General features: G+C 44.8%; 1 protein-coding gene across 2 annotated transcripts in view; it reads left to right on the plus strand.

The window, feature by feature from the left end:
* The window catches only part of LOC137379093 (RNA-binding Raly-like protein), an 831,538-nt gene that overhangs the window by 121,794 nt on the left and 689,218 nt on the right, over positions 1-20,526 (plus strand). For both annotated transcript variants that reach the window (XM_068049754.1, XM_068049755.1), the window contains exon 2: positions 15,969-16,044. In XM_068049754.1, the coding sequence (XP_067905855.1) occupies positions 15,969-16,044 (76 nt within the window). The remainder of the gene's footprint in view (positions 1-15,968; positions 16,045-20,526) is intronic.

A 20,526-nucleotide genomic window follows, 5' to 3' on the forward strand; every position in this document is an offset into this window, starting at 1 on the left:
TTTCACAACCTGAGGATATTCCAAAGCCCTTTCCAACCAATGAAGTACTGTTAAAGTGCAGTCACTGTTGTTATGTAAGAAACTGGCAGCCAATTTACGCACAGCAAGCTCCCACAAACAGCAATGTGATAACTCAGATATTTTGTTTTAGCAATGTTGGTGGTGGGATAAATATGACAATATTTACAGATCATCACTAAAGCAGATTATCTGGTCCTTACCTCATTGCTGTTTGTAGGAGTTTACTGCCGCTGGCTGCCCCATTTCCTACATTACAACAGTGACTACACTCCAAAAATACTTTATTAGTTGGGAAGCACTTTGGGGTATCCTGTGCAAGTTCTTTCTTTACATGACTAGTGTTTATCCCCCATCCTTCTGAAGTATTCTGTTTAGGCAGTTCCTGGCCAAATATCGTGTGCAGACTAAATGCACAAGTCCCCATGACAGGTCAAAGTTCCATTTCATCCTGGCGAGGAATTGTAGTAACTCAGATATAATGGAATAAGAAGTGTCAGTTATAGGGAGTGCTTTATGTGTTTCTGAACACGCAAGCCGAAGACTGTGAAGGCACAGGTCAGCCAGGTTGGGGTAACTTCCACTTGATTCTGCCTTTTATGAAAAACAAAGTGTGAGCCAGTGTGGATGACCTGGGCCAGGCAGTGAATTTACTGCAACGGTCCACAAATGTTCCAGAAGTGTCACATCAACTTACAGCTCCGAAGTCTCGAGCGTTTTGCCCTGGCTCGCAGAAACAGACAAAGGAGCTCTGTTTGCTCACCAAGAGCATGTGCAAGTACTGGAAAGCTTCAAAAAACAACGGCAGATCCTACTTAAAATCCCAGGGACACCACTTCCAGGCTAGGCCAATCAGAGATTCACTCAACTAGACCTTCCTTGGCAAACCGCTCTCTTTTCAGCCCAGAGGTAAAGTTGTGCTGAGGCATTGCACATTATTGTGGAAGCTCTGTTTCTTGCAGTACTAAACGTGGTGTAGAACTTTCTTTATCTAAACTATTTTAGTGAATAATATATAGTTTAACCTTTTTCAAATAAATGCTTTGGATTTTATTCCCCCTGTCTGATAGTTTCCCCTTCTTTCTTAAATGTGCTGTGTACAATTCTATGCAGACTCGCAACCCTCTGATACCTCACCCAAGGAATGTGACCATTGTGAAATGAGTCTACATAGTGATTCAACTGTGCTATAAAGAGCATCACAACCATATCCCATCCTTACCCACTCTCTACACATGTAGACTTTTCACTAAGGGTCAGTCCATTGGTAAACTGCTTCCCCCTCCTTTGCTGAGGTTGGTAGCAGCGTTCTGTACACATCAGGTATCGGACCACAGACCTTCCGATCTGTATCAGTGCCTTATTACAGTCATTGTCCAAAGAGCCATTGGGGAAGCCCCAATGATGAGGCTAATTTTTTTTATGCTTGTCTGTCCTGGCATTCTCCTCTTCCCCTGCACTACTCCCCTCCCCCATCCCCAGGTATGGTAGTATTGGGGGAAGAAATTTACTAATTCAACTCCTCTGTTTAAGGTGTTGATCAGAGGCCATGCTCCCCTACACTTCTGGTTCAGGTGGATGTTAAAGATCCCCTATCTGACAGCCAGCAGTGTGTTTTCCCCAATGTCCTGGCCAACATCTTTCCCTTAACTAATGCCATCAAAAAAAGCAGATTAAGTAGTCATTTATCGCGTTGCTCTTTGTGAGAATTTGCTGTGTGCAAAATTACTGCTACTTTTGCCTACAGCGACTGCACCTAAGATTTATTTCATGCGAAGCACTCTGAGAGATGCGATAAAGCACTCTATAACTGCAAGTCTTTCTTTAAGTTAAATACCCTGTTAAAGATATCATTCTTAGTTAGAAAGTCGCCATAATTCATGGATTGATTATTTATTCTCTATCTAAATCCTTTTAGATGAGGAATGCTGCTATAGAATACGAGAGTCGTGTCTCAAGAATTAGAAGGGGATGACTGTTGAAGCATTGCTCAATCGGTTGGTCACGTTCTCCAGGGAACGCAGGAGATAAATACCCAATTACTGGTTCCTTTGGAAGAAGGTGTTAGCGTTAAATGAACTGTCATTAAGGAGACCAAGGAGGCAGGAGAAGGTTGCAGGTTGAATGCTCATTTCAGCTCTTCTGTTCAGAAGGGGAGGAGAGGGGGTGGAAATTGAATAGCTTAATTTAAAAGATAAACTCACCAAGGAATAGAGCTTCAGGAAGACTGCAAACCAGTAGTTCAGTAACAAGGTTCAAGTCAATGCTAAAACGTCGTAAGGAGTTTTGTTAGGAAGGAGGGGCAGTTTGATGATTTTTTCCCTTGATTTTCTCTGTTTTCCTTGTGCTGAGGTTTGAGTGCAGAGGTGGCCACAACCCTCTGATACCTCTCTGCCATGGCTATTCTGCATATCAGAACCCAGAGAATGAGTATCAGCAAACACCTTCAACTAGGAAGAGAACAGCCCTGTCCTCGCTTGATGCTGCAGAAATATAGTCGAGTGATAGGCATCTATCATGACTCACTCTTAACCAGAAGGCTGTGGATTCAAGTCCCACTCCAGAGACTTGAGCACAAATTCCAGATAGAGATGCCATCTTTTGGATGCGATGTTAAACCAAGACCCGGCTGTCCTCTCAGGTGGACATAAAAGATCCCTGGCATTTTTGAAGAGAAGCAGGGGAGTTATCCACGGTGTCTGGGCCAATATTTATTCCTCAATGAACATCACTAAAAGCAGGTTATCTGGTCATTATTGGTTTTTATGGCGCTGACTGTACTGCCATGTTTCCTACATTACAGCAGCAACTACCCTTCAAAAACACTTGGTTGGCTTGGAAGCTCTTTGGCATGTTTTGAGGTTATGAAGGGCGCTAAATAATAATACAGCTTCTTTCTTCCATAGGACTGTCACAATGGGCGGTTGTGAGAAATGGCTTATGGTTTACAACTGATGGGGGAACACAGTGGTAACAAATTGTTGCATGAATGCAGTCTGCTCCACAAGTGGATATAACTGTCCTTTCATAACTGGGGACAGCGTTGCTTTTGCTTATGGAGGGCCTGCTGATTTAACTATCTGTGATCACAAAGATTCTCTTTCTGGGAAGAGGTCATTGGGATGTAGACTACCCAAAATCTGTGTTTTTCTAATCTTCTGTCCTCTCTTCAAGACACTGATTCTTCCCGGGTGTGGTCAACTGGCACCATTTAAGACAATAATAACAGGAGTAGGACATCCAACCCCTCGTGCCAGCTCCGTCATTCCGTTAGATCATGGCTGATGTGAACCTCAACTCCATTTCCCTACCTTTGCTCCAAATCCCTTCATACCTTATGTAACAAAAATCTGTTGATCTCAGTCTTGATTCAATTGTTCCCCCAGCATCCACAGCCTTTTAGGGGAATAAAATTCCAGATTTCCACTGCCCTTTCCACAAAAAAGGGCTTCCTAAATTTTTCTTATTCATTCATGAGTTGTGGGCGTCACTGGCTGGGGCAGCATTTATTGCCGATCTCATATTGCCCTTGAGAAGGTGGTGGTGAGCTGCCTTCTTGAACTGCAGTACAGGTGGGGTAGGTACATCCACAGTGCTATTAGGAAGGGAGTTCCTGGATTTTGACAGTAAAGGAACGGCAATATAGTTCCAAGTCAGGATGGTGTGTGACTTGGACAGGAACTTGCAGGTGGTGGTGTTCCCAGCAACTGCTGCCCTTGTCCTTCTGGGTGGTTGAGGTTGAGGGTTTGGAAGGTGCTGTCTAAAGAGCCTTTGTGCATTGCAGCAGTGCATCTTGTTTGAAAAAAAGTCAGGAACTAAATCCAAACTGAGCCAAACATGGACAAAACAGCTGAACTCAAGAGGTGATGTGAGAGTGACAGCCCTTGACATCAAGGCGGCATTTGACCGAGTATGGCATCAAGGAGCCCTAGCAAAGACAATGGGATTAAGGGGGAAAGCTCTCTGCTGGTTGGAGTAATACCTAGCACAAATGAAGATGGTTGTGGTTGTTGGAGGTCCATCATCCTGGACATCACTGCAGGGGTTCCTCAGGGTAATGTCCTAGGCCCAACCATCTTCAGCTGCTTCATCAATGACCTTCCCTCCATCATAAGGTCAGAAGTGGGGATGTTCGCTGATGATTGCACAATGTTCAGCACCATTTCCGACTCCTCATATACTGAAGCAGACCGTGTAGAAATGCAGCAACACCTGGACAACATCCAGGCTTGGGCTGATAAGTGGCAAGTAACATTCGCACCACACAAGTCGCGCACCGCAGCCTCACAGCTCCAGCGACCTGGGTTCGGTTCTGGGTACTGCCTGTGTGGAGTTTGCAAGTTCTCCCTGTGACCGTGTGGGTTTCCGCCGGGTGCTCCGGTTTCCTCCCTCAGCCAAAGACTTGCAGGTTGATAGGTAAATTGGCCATTGTAAATTGTCCCTAGTGTAGGTAGGTGGTAGGAGAGTGGTGGGGATGTGGTAGGGAATATGGGATTAATGTAGGATTAATATAAATGGGTGGTTGTTGGTCAGTACAGACTCGGTGGGCCGAAGGGCCTGTTTCAGTGCTGTATCTCTCTATGATTCTATGACTCTATGACAAGTGCCAGACAATGGCCATCTCAAACAAGAGACAATCTAACCATTTCCCTTTGACGTTCAATAGCATTACCATTGCTGAATCCCCCACTTCAACATCCTGCAGTCGGGGGGGGGGGGGGTCACCATTGACCAGAAATTGAATTGGACCAGCCACATAAATACTATGGTGACAACAGCAGGTCAGAGGCTGTGAATTCTGTCGCGCGTAACTCCCGTCCTGTCTCCCCGGTGCCTGTCCACCATCTGCAAGGCACAAGTCAGGAGTGTGATGGAATACTGTCCACTTGTCTGGATCGGTGCAACATTCAAGCAGCTTGACACCATCCAGGACAAAACAGCTCACTTGATTGGCACCCTATCCAGCACCTTAAACATTCACTCCCTCCATCACCAACATGCAATGGCAGCAGTGTTTATCATGTACAAGATGCACTGCAGCAATGCACCAAGATTCCTTCTACAGTGCCCTCCAAACCCTTTACCACCTAGTAGGACAAGGGCAGCAGATGCATGGGAACACCATTACCTGCAAGTTCCCTTCCAAGCCACACACCATCCTGATTTGGAACTATATTGCCATTCCTTCACTGTAACTGGGTCAGAATCCTGGAACTCCCTTCCTAACCACACTGTGTGTGTACCTACACCCCAATGACTGAAGGCAGCCCACCACCACCTTCTCAAGGGCAATTAGGGATGGGCAAGAAATGCTGTCCTATCCAGCGATGCCCACATCCCCCGAATGATAAAAAAATACTGGCTGCAATATTGCATTCTGCTTTGTCACATTTAGACCATCTGGAAGTTCTGCAGTAACCTCCCACCGAAACTCCAGTGGGAGTGCATCGGAACCCCCAGGGAAACAGCAGACACCATGATAACACCGCGTCCCTGCAGATTTTGAGAGTTTCCTCATTAATTTGTAAGGGACGAAACTTCCTTCCATTCCTGACAAGGAAAATAGTGGAGGTTTGCAGAACCACTTCTAAGCCAGGAGTTCCTGCTTCTGATCCACAATGATGTGGTGGAAGCAGGTACTTCAATCGAGTGAAACCTTAGCAATCGAGTGATACCTTCTCAAGGGCAATTAGGGATGGGCAATAAATGCTGGCCTGGCCAGCATCGCCCACATCCCATGAATGAATTAAAAAAAATGTACAGGGCGCACATGGGTTCCACTAGTGAGGGCCCAGGCCAGGCAAACAACCTCGACCCTAAAGACTGCACTCATTTTTCTTTGTCACAATGGTCAGCAAATGGCCTCCTTGCTTAGCGGACTGATGGAGGTAATTGTCAGGGTCAGGGGGTTCTAGAAACCCTCCCCCCTTCCCATAGGCAGAGCAATGCCAGGCTTTCCATTGGCATGGGACAAGTGGATGCCAGAGTTTTGTCAGAAGCTTGCCTTGCACCCACCTGCACCACGCTCATGGTGACTTTCCGTTGATCTTGCAAACTGCAGTGTAAACACTGGGATTGGAACGCCAGGAATTTCAGGGCCCATGTTTTAAATCCTCTCAAAAGTTGGCAGAAAAGAATGATACATATTTTATGTTTATCCTTATAAGGATATAGGCACGACATCCTCATAAATATCTCTTTGGGACCTGGTTCTACTATGTGTTCAGACTGCTCGTACCTGCGTGAATTGCACAGCAGTTTTCAGACCAACAGCTGCAGCTTTGTTCAGAAGTTAGTCAGGATGTGAAAGCAGCTGTTAAGTTCACCACTTTAACTTTCTGCTGCGGAGCTTACAAATTGTTGGAGCAAAGGTGCATAGCATTTCATCACTAAAAACGACACCACTGGCTCATGCAAGTGGGCTCTGTGTTCTCTTTGCCCAGTGCCTGGCAGAATAGATGGGCCTCTCTTCACATGCATAGAATTTCATAGAATGTACAGCAGAACAGGCCATTTGGCTCAACAGCTGTATGTTGGTGTTTATGCTCCTCATGAACCTCCTCCCACCCCTCTTTATCTCAACCTATCAACATATCCTTTTATGCCTCTATCATTCATGTCTTTAGCTTCCTCTTAGATACATCTATGCCTGATGTGAGTTCCACATTGTAACTACTCTCTAACTTCTCTTGAATTCCCTATTGTATTTTCTCGGGACTATCTTGTATTTATGGCCCCTAGTTCTAGTCTCCTCTGTAGGTGGAAACATCTTCTCTACATCTACCCTATCAAAACCCTTCATTATCTTAAAGACCTCTAACAGGCCACCCTCAGTTTTCACTTTTCTAGAGCGAGGAGCCCCAGCCTGTTCAATCTTTCCTGATAGTTATAACCTCTCAGTTCTGGGTAGCAGTCAGTCTTGCTGGGTAGTGGTGCCCTGCCTAACCCTTGCTTGCATACAAGGGCAGTGAGATTGTATTCGATTCTGGACACTACACTTTAGGATGGATGTCAAGGCCTTGGAGAGGGTGCAGAGGAGATTCACCAGAATGGTTCCAGGAACAGGCCATTCAGTGATGTGGAGAAGCTGTACTTGTTCTTTTAAGAGGGGATTTAATGGAGGTGTTCAAAGTTATGAGGGGTTGTGTTGAGTGGATCGGGAGAAACTGTTTCCAGGGCCAGGAAGATTGGTAACCAGAAGACTAATTTAAGATAATTGGCAAAAAAGCTAGCAGGAAATGAATCTTTTTTTAACACAGTGAGTTGTTATGACCTGGAATGCCCTGCCTGGAAGTGTGGTGAAAGCAGATTCAATAGTAACTTTTAAGGGTGAATTGGCTATATAATTGAAAAGGAAAAATTTGTAGGCCTAAGGGGAAAGAGCCAACACAGTCACGATGGGGAGAATGGCCTCCTTCTGTGCTGTATGATTCTATGATTCTAAGTTAATTGTAGCCTTCCCAACGATTACAGTCTGAGATCAATTAAAAACACATCAGGAAAGGAACAGAGGACATGGCCTGCACTAAAAGGGGGTAAATTCAAATCTAATCTATGGAAACAATATTTCAGTGAGCAAGTGGTTAATCTATGGAGTGAACTCCCTAGAGAGATAGTGGAAGCAATGAGTATTGATTCATTAAAATGTAAATGGTTAGATTTCCTTCAAAAAATAATATTTTAGGATTAAGTTTGTGAGTAATTTGAGACACGACATATGGTAAGTGTTACATACCTGGGAGGAATAGGTGACTTTGGGCTGATGATCCCCAAAGCTCTCCATCACTGGGGTTATCCTCACTTCATGTCTGGGTCTGTTATAGACAAATTGATAGAGATTGGTTGCTTTGATTAGTATCATTGTAGCATGTGACTATCAGAATGGTAGAAGGCAATCTGGATGGACCTTGGGCATTTTTACGTCCATGAATTCCTATGTTCTCCTCATCTGTATTGCTTAATGCTGCAGCAGGCAGTCTCTTTACCCGTAAGCCCAGGAGGAGACGCACAAGAGCGATCAATAGCAAGTTAAAGAGAACATGAAAACTCGGCTTTCCTCCATAAGGAATTAACAGTCTAAATCAATTGTGGCTTTGTTTGGATTCATCTGTCAAAGAATACAATTGTGCAATTCTACAACAACTTTCGGTGAAGCTCAATTCCTTTGATCTACATGCTGATCTTTGAGCCCTTCATGCTGCTGCTACTCTCTGAATGCAGGCTGGACGTTGCAATGTTACATACTATTTACAGCACTGAAACAGGTCATTTGGCCCAACTGGTCTGTGTTTATGCTCCACACAGATCTTCTCTCATCCTACTTCATCTCACCCTATAAGCACATCCGTCTGTTCCTTTCTCCTTCATGTGTTTCGCTTCCCCTTAAGTGCATCAGTGTTATTCACCTCAACTACTCCATGTGGTAGTGAGTTCCACATCTGCACCATTCTCTGGATAAAGAATTTTCTCCTGAACTCACGATTGGATTGATTAGTGACTATCTTATATTTATAGCTCCTGATTTTGGACATTGCCAACAAGTGGAGACATCCCCTCTATGTCTACCCTATCAAACCCATTCATAATTTTAAAGACCTCTATCAGGTCCTCCCTCAGCTTGCTCTTTTTTAGAGAAAGGAGCCTTGTAGAAAAGAGTCTTCAGTTTGTGTATACACTGATAACAAATAAGAGCAGGACAACAACTGTTCTCACCCCCGCTCCCCGTCAACCCCATCCCACGTCCTTAGCCCAGGGTAGCTTTTTTTCATTCGTTCATGGGATATGGGGATCGCTGGCTAGGCCAGCACTTGTTGCCCATCGCTAATTGCCTTTGAGGAGGTGGTGGTGAGCTTCCTTCTTGAACCGCTCCAGTCCATGTGAGGTAGCTACACCCACAGTGCTGTTAGGAAGTGAGTTCCCGGATTCTGACCCAGCACCAGTGAAGGAACGGCAATATAGTTCCAAGTCAGGATGGTGTGTGGCTTGGAGGGGAACTGGCAGGTGGTGGTGTTCCCATACAACTGTTGCCCTGGTCCTTCTAGGTGGTAGAAGTTGCTGTCGAAGCAGACTTGGTGCATTGCTGCAGTGCATCTTGTAGATGGTACACACTGCTGCCACTGTGCGTCGGTGGTGAAGGGAGTGAATGTTTGTGAATGGGGTACCAATCAAGCGAGCTGCTTTGTCCTGGATGGTGTCGAGCTTCTTGAGTGTTGTTGTAGCTGCACCCATCCAGGCAAGTGGAGAGTATTCCATCACATTCCTGACGTGTGCCTTGTAGATGGTGGCATTGGCTTTGGGGAGTCAGGAGGTGAGTTACTCGCCGCAGAATTCCCAGCCTCTGACCTGCTCTTGTAGCCACGGTATTTATATGACTACTCCAGTTCAGTTTCTGGTCAATGCTAACCCCAAGGATGTTGATAGTGGGGGAATTCAGTAATGGTAATGCCATTGAATGTCAAGGGGAGATGGTTAGATTCTCTCATTTGAGGTGGTCATTGCCTGGCACTTGTCTGGTGCGAATGTTACTTGCCACTTATCAGACCAAGCCTGGATATCGTCCAGGTTTTGCTGCATTTCTACACGGACTGCTTCAGTATCTGAGGAGTCGCGAATGGTGCTGAACATTGTGAACATCCCCACTTCTGACCTTATGATTGAGGGAAGATCATTGATGAAGCAGTTGAAGATGGTTGGCCTAGGACACTACCCTGAGGAACTCCTGCAGTGATGCCCTGGCGCTGAGATGATTGACCTTCAACAACCACAACCATCTTCCTTTGCACTAGGTATGACTCCAACCAGCAGAGAGTTTTCCCCCTGATTCCCATTGACTCCAGTTTTGCGAGGGCTCCTTGATGCCATACTCGGTCAAATGCTGCCTTGATGTCAAGGGCAGTCACTCTCACCTCACCTCTGGAGTTCAGCTCTCATGTCCATGTTTAAACCAAGGCTGTAATGAGGTCAGGAGCTGAGTGGCCCTGGCAGAACCCAAACTGTGCATCAGTGAGCAGGTTATTGCTAAGCACTGTCGATGACACTATTATCACTTTGCTGATGATTGAGAATAGACTGATGGGGCGATAATTGGTTGGATTGGATTTGTCCTGCTTTTTGTGTACAGGACATACCTGGGCAATTTTCCACATTGCCTGGTAGATGCCAGTGTTGTAGCTGTACTGCAACAGCTTGGCTAGGGGCGCAGCTAATTACGGAGCACATGTCTTCAGTACTATAGCCGGAATGTTGTCAGGTCCCATAGCCTTTGCAGTATCCACTGTCTTCAGCCGTTTCTTGATATCACGTGGAGTGAATCAAATTGGCTGAAGACTGGCATCTGTGATGCTGGGGACTTCAGGAGGAGGCCGAGATGGATCATCCACTCGGCACTTCTGGTTGAAGATTGTTGCAAATGCTTCAGCCTTATCCTTTGGACTGATATTCTGGGCTCTCCCATCATTACGGATGGGGATATTTGTGGAGCCACTTCCTCCTGTCAGTTGTTTAAGTGTCCACTGCATTCATGACTGGATGTGGCTGGACTACAGAACTTAGATCTGATCCGTTGGTTATGGGATCGCTTAGCTCTGTCTATCGCATGCTGCTTACGCAGTTTGGCACGCAAGTCGTCCTGGGTTGTAGCCTCACCAGGTTGCCACCTCATTTTGAGGTATGTCTGGTGCTGCTCCTGGCATGCCTTCCTATACTCTTCATTGAGCCAGGTTGCTACCCCAACTTGATGGTAGAGTGGGGGATATGCCAGGCCATGAGGTTGCAGATTGTGGTTGAATATAATTCTGCTGCTGCCCCACAGCAACTCATGGATGCCCAGTTTTGCATTGCTAGATCTGTTCAAAATCTATCCCATTTAGCAAGGTGGTAGTGCCGCACAACACGATGGACGGTATCCTCAATGTGAAGGTGGGACTTTGTCTCCACAAGAGCTGTGCAATGGTCAGTCCTTTTTTTTTATTTGTTCGTGGGACTTGGGCCTCACTGGCTCGGCCAACATTGATTGACCATCCCTAATTGCCTTGTACTGAGCGGCCATTTCAGAGGGCATTTTAAGAGTCAACCACATTGCTGTGGGTCTGGAGTCACATGTAGGCCAGACCAGGTAAGGATGGCAGATTTCCTTCCCTAAAGGACATTAGTGAACCAGATGGGTTTTTACAACAATCGACAATGGCTTCATGGTCACACTAGACTAGCTTTTTAATTCCAGATTTATTAATTGAATTCAAATTTCACCATCTGCCGTGTTGGGATTCGAACCCACGTCCCCAGAGCATTAGCCTGGGCCTCTGGGCTTCCAGTCCAGTGACATTACCACTACGCCACTGCCTACCAATATTGTCATGGACAGATGCACCTGTGGCAGGCAGATTGGTGAGGACAAGGTCAAGTATGTTTTTTCACTCTTGTTGGTTCCCTCACCACCTGCTGCATACCCAGTCTGGCAGCTATGTCCTTTAGGACTCGGCCAGCTCAGTCAGTAGTGGTGCTACCAAGCCACTCTTGGGATGGTCATTGAAGTCCCCCACCCAGAGTGCATTCTGCATCCTTGCCACCTTCGGTGCTTTCTCCAAGTGCTGTTCAACATGGAGGAGTGCTGACTCATCAGCTGAGGGGGACGGTGGAGGGGTTGCCAAGTGGTAATCAGCAGGAGGTTTCCTTGCCCATGTTTGGCCTGATGCCATGAGGCTTCATAGTGTCCAAAGTCAATGTTGAGGACTCCCTGGGAAACTCCCTCCCGACTGTATACCATTGTGCCACAGCCTGTGCTGGATCTGTCGTGCCAGTGGGACAGGATTAGGTGGTGTCTGGGACATTGTCTGTAAGGTGTGATTCTGTGAGTATGACTATGTCAGGCTGTTGCTTGACTAGTCTGTGGGACAGTTCTCCCAACTTTGGCACAGCCTCCAGATGTTAGTAAGGAAGACTTTGCAGGGTCGACAGGCTTGGATTTGCCATTGTCATTTCCGGTGCCTAGGTCTATGCTGGGTGGTCCATCCGGTTTTATTCCTTATTGACTTTGTAGCAGTTTGATACAACTCAGTGGCTTGCTAGGCCATTTCAGAGAGCATTTAAAGAGTCAACCACGTTGCTGTGGGTCTGGAGACACGTGTAGGCTAGCCCTTAACACATAAGGACAGCAGTTTTCCTTCTCTAAAGGGCATTAGTGAACCAGATGGGTTTTTACAACAATGGTTTCATGGCCATCATTAAATTCCAGCTTTATTAATTGAATTGAATAAATTGAGCTCAAATTCTACTTTCTGCCATGGTGGGATTCGAACCCATGTTCCCAGAGCAATATCTTGGGTCGCTGGTTTATTAGTCCAGTGACAATACCATCACGCCACCACCTGCCCTGAGACTGATTTTATCCCAGCATCTTTGGAAACAACGGGCAATTTCATGTTTCAGATGTAACTCTGCACCTGACCTCTCAGTCATTATCTGCTGCATCGCTCCATCAGATGCTGATTTACCTGCCTCGTGTTTGCAGCATTTTCTGCTTCCATTGCAGATTTCAGCATTTGAAGTTTTTTTTTGCTTTTTGTTTATATTGTCAACTGAGCTCTTAAGCAGGTCAGGGGGAAGCTTAGAAAACATTTCTGATTTATTGTCCATCTCCCCCAATGCTGTAGATATCCTAAGCCTTACAGTGCAGTGAGTTGTTTAGTGAAGGCATTCTCAGTGACTGAATCATGCAAAGTTCTTTTGCAGTTTATTTTACCTTCCTTTTTGGGTATTGTGCATTCCCCATAAAATGTATTTGGTGTTTTTCCGCAGGTCTTGGCTCTAGGGTTTCAGACAATTCGGAAAGCTGCCGACTCCTTTGAGAGGGTGTAGAAGGGATTTACTGGAATAGTACCAGGGATGTGGGACACCAGTTACATAGAAAGACTGGAGAAGCTGTGTTTGTTCTCCTTCGAACAGAGAGGGTTAAGGAGAGATTTAATAGAGACATTCAAAGTTTTGGGGAGTTTTGATAGAGTAAATAAGGAGAAACTGCTTTCTTTGGCAGAGGGGTCAGTAACCAGAGGACACAGATTTAAGGTGATTGGCAAAAGAGCTGGAGTTGAGCTGAGCAGAATTTGCAGCTTGTTGTGATCAGGAATTCACTGCCTAAAAAGGCAGTGGAAGAAGATTCAATAATAACTTTCAAATGGTAATTAAATAACACATGAAAGGAAGTTGATTGTAGGGCTGTGGGGATAAAGCAGAGGAGTGGAATTAATTGCCTAGCGTTTTCAAAGAACCGCCACAGTCATGATTGACTGAATGGCCTCCTTCGGTGCTCCAAGGCTCTATGATTTTATGCATTATCTCAAGTGTGCAATCCCGATTAAGATAAAATAAGTGATTAATCAGGGGTCTGTCAGGGATTTCATCTCCGCGAAATTGGTCCAAATCCACACTATAGGAATTGATGTGACTGCACTGGAGAGGGTGCAGAGGAGATTCACCAGGATGTTGCCTGGGCTGGAGCATTTGAGAGACTGAAAAGGCTAGGGTTGTTTTCCTTAGAGCAGAGAAGGCTGAGGGGGGACCTGATTGAGGTATACAAAATTATGAGTGGTATTGATAGGTTAGATAGGAAGAAACTTTCTCCCTTAGCGGAGGGGTCAATAACCAGGGGGCATAGATTTAAGGTAAGGGGCAGGAGGTTTAGAAGTGATTTGAGGAAAGATTTTTTTCACCCAGAGGGTGGTTGGAGTCTGGAACGCACTGTCTGAAAGGGTAGTAGAGGCAGGAACCCTCACAACATTTAAGAAGTATTTAGATGAGCACTTGAAATGCCATAGCATACAAGGCTAGGGGCCAAGTGCTGGCAAATGGGATTAGAATAGTTAGGTGCTCGATGGCCAGCACAGACACGATGGGCCGAAGGGCCTGTTTCTGTGTTGTACAACTCTATGACTCTATGACAGAACAATGGGATGAAAGTCTGCTCTGTTTGTAAAATCATAAGATAAGCCCATCTTAGCTCATGCATCCAGAATGACCTTATAGAGTCATGGAATCATAGAGTTATACAGCATAGAAACAGGACGTTCGGCCCATCGTGTCTGGTCCGGCCATCATGCACCCATTTATTCTAATCCCATTTTCCAGCACTTGGCCCGTAGCCTTGGATGCGATGTCGTTTCAAGTGCTCATCTAAATACTTCTTAAATGTTGTGAGGGTTCCTGCCTCTACCACCTCTTCAGGCAGTGCGTTCCAGATTCCAACCACCCTCTGGGTGAAAATTTTTTTCCTCAAACCCTCTCTAAACCTCGTGCCCCTTACCTTAAATCTATGCCCCCTGGTTATTGACCTCTCTGCTAAGGGAAAAAGTTTTTTCCTAGCTAACCTATCAATGCCCCTCATAATTTTGTATACCTCAATAAGGTTCCCTCCTTAGCCTTCTCTGCTCTAAGGAAAACAACCCTAGCTTATCCAGTCTCTCTTCAGAGCTGAAATGCTCCAGTCCAGGCAACATCCTGGTGAATCTCCTCTGCACCCTCTCCAGTGCAATCACATCCTTCCTTAGGTCCTGTCATTGCAACACCAAATAGTTCATAAATGATTCTTAAGTTTTTGCCTCACCAATACTCTTTCCGGGAATCCATTCCACATTTTGATCATTCTTTGCGTGAAAAGAAGAACTTCTTAAATTTGCCTTTGAACTTGTGACCCCTTGCCCTACAATTGAATGAGATTGTCTGGCCCCATTATCTTTCACCCCATTCAGTCAGGACTGGCATGATCATGTGATTAGGCGAGCTCCATTTAAATGGAGACTTTCTGAAATCACAAATAAATGACAAGCATCCCAATGGTAGCATGATATGCAAATAATGAGTTGGTACTTAATCTCTAGATAAATCTGATGCAAATTACTCTTCAGTGCAGTAAAATGATTTTATGTGAAAGGAATGGATGTTAAATTGGTGGATTGAAGTCTCAGGCGATTATTCTATTAAATTTACCTTTAGTTGTTCTGGGCTTGCAGATTTTGCTGTCAAGTCCCTTGAAGTATACTGTCCTGCAAGGAAAATCAGTGGGGTTCCTATTCCTGGCCACAATCTGCTGGAAATGTGCCTGCCATGATATATATTGAGGACATGATCTGGCTGGGCCACACACCAGCAGCCCGTCCCTCTCCGACGCCCCCCCTCCCCCCACCCGCCAACCTCCATTGCAGAGTTGCCTGTCAATAATCACCTTCAAGGCTCCCACACAAAGAATGGACCCAAGTGTAAAATACCAGTGGACAAATGGAGTCGGTTGAATTTACAACAACAACTTTCAATTGTATGGCACCTTTAACAAAGTTAAACCTCCCCCAAGGCGCTATACAGGAGCGTTATCGGACCCAAAATTGACACCAAGTCACATGGTGAGATATTAAGCTTGGCGACCTGTTCAAAGAGTTAGGTTTTGAGGAACAACTTAATGGTGGAGAGAGAGATGGAGAGGCTTGGAAGGGGATTTCCAGAGATTAGGGCTTTGGCAGCTGTAGGCACGGCCACCAGAAGTGGGCCACTGGAAATCGGGAATGTATGTGAGGCCAGAATTAGAAGAGTGCAGAGATTTCAGAGGATTGTAGGGCTGGAGGAAGTTACAGAGATAGGGAGGGGCCAGGCCATTGAGGGATTTGAACACAAGAATGAGAATTTTAAATTCGAGGCGTTGCTGCACCGGGAACTAATGTAAGTCAGCGAGCAGAGAGATGAATGGGATTTGGTGCCTTACACCATTCAGTGCCTTCAAAAGAGGAGGAGTGGTTAACATTTTGCTCCATATAATGTAGAGCCTGTGGTTGGATTATCTGGGCAATCGGGAGCTGTGCCACCTCCTCAAGCCATCTCAAACCCCTGGAAGTAGGGGAGACAGATTATTATACACATAATGATGTAAATAAATGTCTTTTTCTTGTCTGTGTGTTCTTTATTTGCAGATACAAACATGGCTGGGGAACCCAAATCATACCGACCCAAAGCGGGACAGAAGAGACCCATCACTGCTTTGTATGGGTGAGTACAGCATGGTGTACAAACATTGCCACCTACCCTGTATCACAGTGCATCAACACAAGCTTGTTTGTAATCTGTCCCAGGAGTGATGCTGTTATCCTTACTGTCAGTTAGGTTTCTGGTGGGCAACACAACACCCTTGATTTATAACCATTAGCATAGCAAATTGATTTATTGTTACTGTGGCAACCAGTTGAGGGTGTGTGTGGTGGCAGGGTGCAGTGCGTGGAGGAGAGAATATGACTTAAACAAACAAAGAGAAGTAAGAAAAATGACATCGTTCTTGGGCTCTGTGCTACGGGGAGATAATTTATGAACTGCAATTAGTTTCTAAATTGCTTTTTCTGGTGGAGTACCCTCTATGTGCAGCCAGCACATGAAAGCATTCATTTAAAAGAGAAAGGATCAGCATGTTTGCCTTTATCTACGTTTACCACCTTCTCACTTGAAGCAGGGACCTGCATTCCTCAAAGACTGTTTGTTGCGATGGTACAATGCACTAAAGCTTGTTTATTATCGTGTTCTAATCTTTGTATTTGAAACAAAAATTACAATTCAGAAAAAAAGCGGCTTGTCATCCACAGCCTGTTTTATATTCTCCAACTGGCGTACTCGCTAATAGGGCTGCAACAAGCCCAGAATTTTTAGCTTCATGCGTACATTACACAAAGCCATAGATCTTGAGGATGAGGGACTTCAGTTATGTGGAGAGACTAGAGAAGCTGGGATTGTTTCCCTTAGAGCAGGTTACAGGGAGATTAATTGAAGTGTTCAAAATCATGAAGGGTTTTGATAGAGTAAATGAGGAAAAACTGTTTCCATTTGTCGAAGGGTTGATAAGCAGAGGTTATCACAGATTTAAGATAATTGATAAAAGCATCAGAGGAGAGATGAAGAGACATTTTTTTACGACACAAGTTGTTGTGATCTGCAATGCCAAAAAGGGTGGTGGAGGCAGATTCAATAATAACTTTCAAAAGTGAATATATATATATATATATACTAGAAGGGAAAAAATTGTAGGTCTATGGGAAAGGAGCAGGAGAGTGAACAAATTGGATCATTCTTTCAAAGAGCCGGCACAGGCTTGATGGGCCGAATGGCCTCCTTCTGAGCAGTGTCATTCGCTAATTTCTGTTTCTCATGGAGATCAAATAAATGAGTGAAGTTGAGGGAGATTAGAATTGGTTTTTTTTCTTCTCTGTGGGGTGAAAGTCTCACAGGTTAACTGGCACCCATTGGTACCTGGTCCAAGTGGTCAATCTCCATGGGGGAGCCTCGGCATTGAATGCCGACTGGTTATTTCACTGCTCTGGGCAACCCAGCCTAGCCTGTACGTGTCCCTATCTGGATGTAAACTTATACACACTTTCCTACCAGTGCCATGTGCCAGCAAGAGCAGAAATAGCAGGATATATCAGATGAATACGTGGCTGGAGAAATGGTGTAGGAGGGAGGGATTCAGATTCCTGGGACATTGGGACCGGTTCTGGGATGCCTGGACCAGTACAAGTGAACGGGTTGTATCTGGGAAGGACCGGGAACAATTTCCTCGGGGAGGGTTTAAACTAGAATGGCAGGGGGACGGGAATCTGAGCAGGGAGACAGAGGATAGAAATGAAAGACAGAAAGGTAAGAAGCAAAAGTGGAAGACAGAGAAAACAAGGGCGAGAAACAAATGGGGCCACAGTGCAAAATAAAGCTAAGTTGACTAACAATGTTAAAAAGACAAGTCTAAAGGCATTGTGTCTTAATGTGTGGAGCATTCGCAATACTTTAGATGAATTAACAGCGCAAATAGATATAAACAGTTATGATATAGTTGTGATTAAGGAGACATGGCTGCAGGGTGACCAAGGATGGGAACTGAACATTCAGGGGTAATCAATATTTAGGAAGGACAGGCAAAAAGGGAAAGGAGGTGGTGTAGCATTGTTAGTAAAGGAGGAAATCACTGCAATAGTGAGGAAGGATATTGGCTCGGAAAATCATGATGTGGAATCTGTATGGGTGGAGCTAAGAAACACCAAGGGGCAGAAAACATTGGTGGGGGTTGTCTATAGGCCCCCAAACAGTAGTGGAGATGTAAGGGATGGCATTAAACAGGAAATTAGTGACACATGCAATAAGGGTACAACTGTAATCATGGGTGACTTTAATCTGCATATAGATTGGTCAAACCAAATTAGCAATAATACTGTGGAGGAGGATTTCCTGGAGTATGTACGTGACGGTTTTTTAGCCCAATACGTTGAGGAACTAACTAGAGAACAGACTATCCTAGACTGTGTATTGTACAATGAGAAAGGATTAATTAACAATCTTGTTGTGCGGGGTCCCTTGGGGAGGAGCGACCATAACATGATAGAATTCTTCATTAAGATGGAAAATGAAGTCGTTGAATCCGAAACTAGGGTCCTAAATCTAAATAAAAGAAACTACGAAGGTATGAGGCGCAAGTTGACTATGGTAGATTGGGGAACTTTACGAGAAGGGTTGACGGTGGATAGGCAATGGATAATATTTAAAGAACGTGTGCATGAATTACAACAATTATTCATTCCTGTCTGGCGCAAAAATAAAACCGAGAAGGGAGCTGAGCCGTGGCTTACAGAAGAAATTAGGTATAGTATTAGATCCAAAGAGGAAGCATATAAAATTGCCAGAAAAAGCAGCAAGTCTGAGGATTGGGAGCAGTTTAAAATTCAACAAAGGAAGATAAAGAGGTTGATTAAGTGGGGGGAAATAGAGTATGAGAGTAAACTTACAGGGAACATCAAAACTGACTGTAAAAGCTTCTATAAATATGTGACGAGAAAAAGATTAGTGAAGACAAATGTAGATCCATTACAGTCAGAAACGGAGGAAATTATAATGGGGAACAAAGAAATGGCAGAACAATTAAACACATACGTTTGTTCTGTCTTCACAAAGGAGGACACAAATAACCTCCCAGAAATGTGAGGGAACCAAGGGTCTAATGAGAGGGAGGAACTGAAGAAAATCAGTATTAGTGAAAAAATAGTGTGAGGGAAATTAGTGGGGTTAAAGGCTGACAAATCACGAGGGCCTGATAATCTACATCCCAGAGTACTAAAGGAAGTGGCCCTGGAAATAGTGGATGCATTGATGGTCATCTTCCAAAATTCTATGGACTCTGGAACAGTTCCTCCAGACTGGAGGGTGGCAACTGTAATCCCACTATTTAAAAAATGAGGGAGAGAAAAAACAGGAAATTACAGACCAGTTAGCCTTACATCAGTAGTGGGGAAAATGCTAGAGTCTATTATAAAGGATATGATAGCAGAACACCTAGAAAGCATAAACAGGATTGGACAAAGTCAGCATAGGTTTACAAAAGGGAAATCATGCTTAACAAATTGACTGGAGTTTTTTGAGGATGTAACTAGTAGAATAGATAAGGGAGAACCAGTGGATGTGGTGTATTTAGATTTTCAGAAGGCTTTTGATAAGGTCCCACCTAAGAGGTTAGTGTGCAAAATTAAAGCACATGGGATTGGGGGTAATATACTGGCATGGATTGAGAATTGGTTGACAGACAGGAAACAGAGTAGGAATAAACGGGTCTTTTTCCGGGTGGCAGGCAGTGACTAGTGGGGTACTGCAGGGTTCAGTGCTTGGGCCCCAGCTATTCACAATATATATGAATGACTTGGGTGTGGGAACTAAATTTAACATTTCCAAGTTTGCAGATGACACAAAGCTGGGGGGGAGCAATGTGAGCTGTGAGGAGGATGCAAAGAGGCTCCAATGTGATTTGAACAAGTTTGGTTAGTGGGTAAATGCATGGCAGATGCAGTGTAACGTGGATAAATGTGAGGTTATCCACTTTGGTTGTAAAAACAGAAAGGCAGATTATTATCTGAATGGTGATAGATTGGGAAAGGGGGAGGTGCAGCAAGACTTGGGTGTCCTTGTACACCAGTTGCTGAAAGCAAGCATTCAGGTGCAGCAAGCAGTTAGGAAGGCGAATGGTATGTTGGCCTTCATTGCAAGAGGATTTGAGTACAGGAGCCAGGATGTCTTACTGCAGTTATACAGGGCCTTGGCGAGGCCAAATCTGGAGTATTGTGTGCAGTTTTGATCTCTTTATCTGAGGCAGGATGTTCTTGTCATGGAGGGATTGCAAAGAAGATTTACTAGGCTGATTCCTGGGATGGCAGGATTGATGTATAAGGAGAGATTGGGTCGACTAGGACTATATTCAGTAGAGTTTAGAAGAATGAGAGGGGATCTCATAGAAACCTATAAAATTCTAACAGGACTAGACAGGCTAGATGCAGGGAGGATGTTCCCGATGGGCTGGGGAGTTCAGAACCAGGGGTCACAGTCTCAGGATAGGGGTATGCCATTTAGAACCGAGATGAGGTTCTGAAGAAGGGTCACTGACCTGAAACGTTAACTCTGCTTCTCTGTCCACAGATGCTGCCAGACCTGCTGAGTATTTTCACGCTTCTTGTC

This window comes from Heterodontus francisci, chromosome 17, assembly GCF_036365525.1.
Source record: "Heterodontus francisci isolate sHetFra1 chromosome 17, sHetFra1.hap1, whole genome shotgun sequence".
Taxonomy (NCBI): Eukaryota; Metazoa; Chordata; class Chondrichthyes; order Heterodontiformes; family Heterodontidae; genus Heterodontus; species Heterodontus francisci.